A 6,000-nucleotide genomic window follows, 5' to 3' on the forward strand; every position below is an offset into this window, starting at 1 on the left:
AGGTTATTTGTCAGGTACACGTCCAGACCGAAGGAAGATCTCATCTTTGCCATTTTCCTCTCGTGGCCCCAAGATGGCGCTCTAATCCTGAGTGAACCTGAGGTCACACCTGGACACACTCAGGTAAGTTCATTTGATTCTGTCAACAATTACAACTGCACTGTAGAATGTGTCCACCAGGGGGCGTCCTTGTCAGCACTAAAAATAACCACCGCCAACAAGAACGTTTTGGATTTCTGTTGCCGGGCAGATGAAAGAAGGAAAAAAAAAAAAAAGGCTATTAATGGGAAAATAAGTAAAGTGTCCTTCATGTTTGTTGTGGTCCAAAGGTGGCGCTCTTGGGGCACGGCCCCCTGCAGTGGGAGCCCACCAAGGCCCCGGGACTTCGGGTCATCTTGCCTCAGCTGTCCATCAGCCAGATGCCCTGTCAGTGGGCCTGGACCCTCCGGCTGACGGGCGCCAGGTGATGGAGTGAACACCACCCAAATACTGGACTACATACTCGCCTTTTCAATGTCACACCTCTGACTCTGCTCTTTTTACTTCAACAATGATTTGGAGTGCATGAGAAAGTGGACATTAAAATGCTCTTGGCTTATCAGCGAGTATATTGTACAACAGTACAAGCAATGTTGTAATAGTGCTAAACTGTAAGTAAGTGCACACACACACAAAAAAGTGCACACTCAAACACGTGTGCACTTACTATTTCTACTGGGTATATGTAAGTAAGTCCACACAAGAAGAGACACGTGCAGTTACTACTCCTACTGGGTATACAGTGTATGTAAGTAAGTGCACACACACAAAAGTGCACACACAAACTCATATGCACTTACTACTTCTACTGGGTATATATAAGTAAGTGCACACACAAAAAAGTGCACACAAAAAAACACAGGCACTTCTTCTACTGAGTATATGTAAGTAAGTGCACACACACAAAAAAGTGCACACAAAAAGACGTGCACTGACTACTCTACTGGGTATATGTAAGTAAGTGCACACACACAAAAAAGTGCACACAAAAAGACACGGGCACTTCTACTGGGTATATGTAAGTAAGTGCACACACACAAAAAAAGTGCACACAAAAAGACATGTGCACTTACTACTATTGGGTATATGTAAGTAAGTGCACACACACAAAAAAGTGCACACAAAAAGACACGGGCACTTCTACTGGGTATATGTAAGTAAGTGCACACACACAAAAAAAGTGCACACAAAAAGACATGTGCACTTACTACTACTGGGTATATGTAAGTAAGTGCACGCACAAAAAAAAGTGCACTTACTCCTACTACTGGGTATATGTAAGTAAGTGCACACACAAAGAAAAGTGCACACAAAAAAAAACATGTGCACTTACTTCTACTGGGTATATGTAAGTAAGTGCACACGCACAAAAAACTGCACACAAAAAGACACGTGCACTGACTACTCTACTGGGTATATGTAAGTAAGTGCACACACAAAAAAGTGCACTTACTCCTACTACTGGGTACATGTAAGTAAGTGCACACACAAAAAAAGTGCACACAAAAAGACATGTGCACTTACTACTACTGGGTATATGTAAGTAAGTGCACACACAAAAAAAGTGCACACAAAAAGACATGTGCACTGACTACACTGGGTATATGTAAGTAAGTAAGTGCACACACACAAAAAAAGTGCACTTACTCCTACTACTGGGTATATGTAAGTAAGTGCACACACAAAGAGAAGTGCACACAAAAAGACATGTGCACTTACTTCTTTTACTGGGTATATGTAAGTAAGTGCACACGCACAAAAAAGTGCACACAAAAAGACACGTGCACTGACTACTCTACTGGGTATATGTAAGTAAGTGCACACACAAAAAAAGTGCACACAAAAAGACACGTGCACTTACTACTACTGGGTATATGTAAGTAAGTGCACACACAAAAAAAGTGCACACAAAAAGACACGCGCACTTACTACTACTGGGTATATGTAAGTAAGTGCACACAAAGAAAAGTGCACACAAAAAGACATGTGCACTTACTTCTACTGGGTATATGTAAGTAAGTGCACACGCACAAAAAAAGTGCACACAAAAACACAAGTGCACTTACTAGTCCTACTGGGTATACGTAAGTAAGTGCACACTCACACAAAAAGACACGTGCACTGACTACTCTACTGGGTATATGTAAGTAAGTGCACACACAAAAAAAGTGCACACAAAAAGACACGCGCACTTACTACTACTGGGTATATGTAAGTAAATGCACACACAAAGAAAAGTGCACACAAAAGACATGTGCACTTCTACTGGGTATATGTAAGTAAGTGCACATACACAAAAAAAGTGCACACAAAAACACAAGTGCACTTACTACTCCTACTGGGTATACGTAAGTAAGTGCACACTCACACAAAAAGACACGTGCACTGACTACTGGGTATATGTAAGTAAGTGCACACACAAAAAAAGTGCACACAAAAAGACACGTGCACTGACTACTCTACGGGGTATATGTAAGTAAGTGCACACACAAAAAAAAGTGCACTTACTCCTACTACTGGGTATATGTAAGTAAGTGCACACACAAAGAAAAGTGCACACAAAAAGACATGTGCACTTACTTCTTCTACTGGGTATATGTAAGTACGTGCACACACAAAAAAAGTGCACACAAAAAGACATGTGCACTGACTACTCCACTGGGTATATGTAAGTAAGTGCACACACAAAAAAAGTGCACTTACTCCTACTACTGGGTATATGTAAGTAAGTGCACACACAAAGAGAAGTGCACACAAAAAGACATGTGCACTTACTTCTTTTACTGGGTATATGTAAGTAAGTGCACACGCACAAAAAAGTGCACACAAAAAGACACGTGCACTGACTACTCTACTGGGTATATGTAAGTAAGTGCACACAAAGAAAAGTGCACACAAAAAGACATGTGCACTTACTTCTACTGGGTATATGTAAGTAAGTGCACACGCACAAAAAAAGTGCACACAAAAACACAAGTGCACTTATTAGTCCTACTGGGTATACGTAAGTAAGTGCACACTCACACAAAAAGACACGTGCACTGACTACTCTACTGGGTATATGTAAGTAAGTGCACACACAAAAAAAGTGCACACAAAAAGACACGTGCACTTACTACTACTGGGTATATGTAAGTAAGTGAACACGCACAAAAAAGTGCACACAAAAACAAAAGTGCACTTACTACTCCTACTGGGTATATGTAAGTAAGTGCACACACACACAAAAAGTGCACACAAAAAGACACGTGCACTGACTACTCTACTGGGTATATGTAAGTAAGTACACACACAAAAAAGTGCACACAAAAAGACACGTGCACTTACTACTACTGGGTATATGTAAGTAAGTGCACACACAAAAAAAAGTGCACTTACTCCTACTACTGGATATATGTAAGTAAGTGCACACATAAAGAGAAGTGCACACAAAAAGACATGTGCACTTACTTCTTTTACTGGGTATATGTAAGTAAGTGCACACGCACAAAAAAGTGCACACAAAAAGACACGTGCACTGACTACTCTACTGGGTATATGTAAGTAAGTGCACACACAAAAAAGTGCACTTACTCCTCTTACTGGGTACATGTAAGTAAGTGCACGCACAAAGAAAAGTGCACACAAAAAGACATGTGCACTTCTACTGGGTATACTGTATGTAAGTAAGTGCACACGCAAAAAAAAAGTGCACACAAAAAGACACGTGCACTGACTACTCTACTGGGTATAAAGGGTAAGTACACATGTTTCCTGTGTACTTACCATTTCTACTGAGTATAAGTAGTAAGTGCACATACGTTCCTGTGTACTTACTACTGCTACTGGGTATAAAGAGTAAGTACACATTTTTCCTGTGTACTTACCATTTCTACTGAGTATAAGTAGTAAGTGCACATGCGTTCCTTTGTACTTACTACTACTACTGGGTATAAAGAGTAAGTACACATGTTTCCTGTGTACTTACCATTTCTACTGAGTATAAGTAGTAAGTGCACATACGTTCCTGTGTACTTACTACTTTTACTGGGTATAAAGAATAAGTACACGTTTCCTGTGTACGTACCATTTCTACTGAGTACAAGTCGTAAGTGCACATGCGTTCCTGTGTACTTACTACTACTACTGGGTATAAAGGGTAAGTACACATGTTTCCTGTGTATTTACCATTTCTACTTAGTATAAGTAGTAAGTGCACATACGTTCCTGTGTACTTACTACTTTTACTGGGTATAAAGAGTAAGTACAGATGTTTCCTGTTTACTTACCATTTCTACTGAATATAAGTAGTAAGTGCACATGCGTTCCTTTGTACTTACTACTACTACTACTGGGTATAAAGAATAAGTACACGTTTCCTGTGTACGTACCATTTCTACTGAGTATAAGTCGTAAGTGCACATGCGTTCCTTTGTACTTACTACTACTACTGGGTATAAAGAGTAAGTACACATGTTTCCTGTGTATTTACCATTTCTACTGAGTATAAGTAGTAAGTGCACATACGTTCCTGGGTACTTACTACTTTTACTGGGTATAAAGAGTAAGTACAGATGTTACCTGTTTACTTATAATTTCTACTGAGTATAAGTAGTAAGTGCACATGCATTCCTGTGTACTTACTACTACTACTGGGTATAAAGAGTAAGTACACACGTTTCCTGTGTACTTACCATTTCTACTGAGTATAAGTAGTAAGTGCACATGCGTTCCTGTGTACTTACTACAACTACTGGGTATAAAGAGTAAGTACACACGTTTCCTGTGTACTTACCATTTCTACTGAATATAAGTAGTAAGTGCACATGCGTTCCTTTGTACTTACTACTACTACTAGGTATAAAGAGTAAGTACACATGTTTCCTGTGTACTTATAATTTCTACTGAGTATAAGAAGTAAGTGCACATGCGTTCCTGTGTACTTACTACTACTACTGGGTATAAAGAGTAAGTACAGATGTTTCCTGTTTACTTATAATTTCTACTGAGTATAAGTAGTAAGTGCACATGCGTTCCTGTGCACTTACTACTACTACTGGGTATAAAGAGTAAGTACACACGTTTCATGTGTACTTACCATTTCTACTGAGTATAAGTAGTAAGTGCACATATGTTCCTGTGTACTTACTACTGCTACTGGGTATAAAGGGTAAGTACACATGTTTCCTGTGTACGTACCATTTCTACTGAGTATAAGTAGAAAGTGCACGTGCGTTCCTGTGTACTTACTACTTCTACAGGGTGTAATAGGGAGAGGCGATTAGATGGAGTAACGCTGCCACCCAGCTGCGGGCTGGTGTATCGATCTAACATGAATACTAGAGCGTGGACAAAAAAATAATAAAAAAGATCTCCCTCGCTGCTCACGCTCTCCAAACACTGAGATAGTGTTGTCGTTATGTTTTAAACAAATAGTGGGGGAAAAAAATAAAATAAATAAAAGGTCGCACCAGGACTGTGTTTTGAGGACAATATATTAGGTACACCCATATAAGGCACAAACCGATATTTTCGTCTTTAAAAAAAAAAATTAAGTTCAAGGGTTTTTTGTACTATGACGTCATGTTAAAAAAAAAAACCGTTATAAATGTGTGTTGTTTTTTTTTTGTGTGAAAGAGGACAAAAACATTGATCTATTTTTACACAAAGTGTCAGCGCCCTCTGCCGGCTGTCACTTCCACCTGCACCCCCCCACACGAGTAACCGTAACGTCAGGACGCGTCACGCGGCTCTTCTCGCCACACTCGGACCTCTTTGGCGCAATTAACCTGCGCCAAAAACCGCAGCACCCCCACCTGGCACTCATGCATCCGTCAAGCGGGGCTCCGGTGACGGCCTGGGCGTCGTCTAATGACTGGTGAGTCTTCTTCTCCGCGTCTAATTGTCCTCCTCCATGACGCACTGCTGCTTCCGTCGGGGGGGAGGACGGGGGGGTGCGTGGGTTATTTGTCCAGGGGTGGT

General features: G+C 40.5%; 2 protein-coding genes across 2 annotated transcripts in view; both read left to right on the forward strand.

Annotated features, from left to right (window-relative positions):
* fuca2 (alpha-L-fucosidase 2) overlaps positions 1–598 on the forward strand; it is a 37,933-nt gene extending 37,335 nt beyond the window's left edge. Inside the window, exons 6-7 of the mRNA XM_072911877.1 lie at positions 15–123; positions 330–598. Of these exons, the coding sequence (XP_072767978.1) occupies positions 15–123; positions 330–467 (247 nt within the window). The 3' untranslated portion in view covers positions 468–598. The remainder of the gene's footprint in view (positions 1–14; positions 124–329) is intronic.
* Positions 599–5,749: 5,151 nt separating this feature from the next.
* The window catches only part of hivep2b (HIVEP zinc finger 2b), a 61,258-nt gene continuing 61,007 nt past the window's right edge, over positions 5,750–6,000 (forward strand). Inside the window, exon 1 of the mRNA XM_061924478.1 lies at positions 5,750–5,896. The gene's annotated coding sequence lies outside the window, so the exon portion shown is untranslated. The remainder of the gene's footprint in view (positions 5,897–6,000) is intronic.

This window comes from Nerophis lumbriciformis, linkage group LG29 (genome assembly GCF_033978685.3).
Source record: "Nerophis lumbriciformis linkage group LG29, RoL_Nlum_v2.1, whole genome shotgun sequence".
NCBI classification, from domain to species: domain Eukaryota; kingdom Metazoa; phylum Chordata; class Actinopteri; order Syngnathiformes; family Syngnathidae; genus Nerophis; species Nerophis lumbriciformis.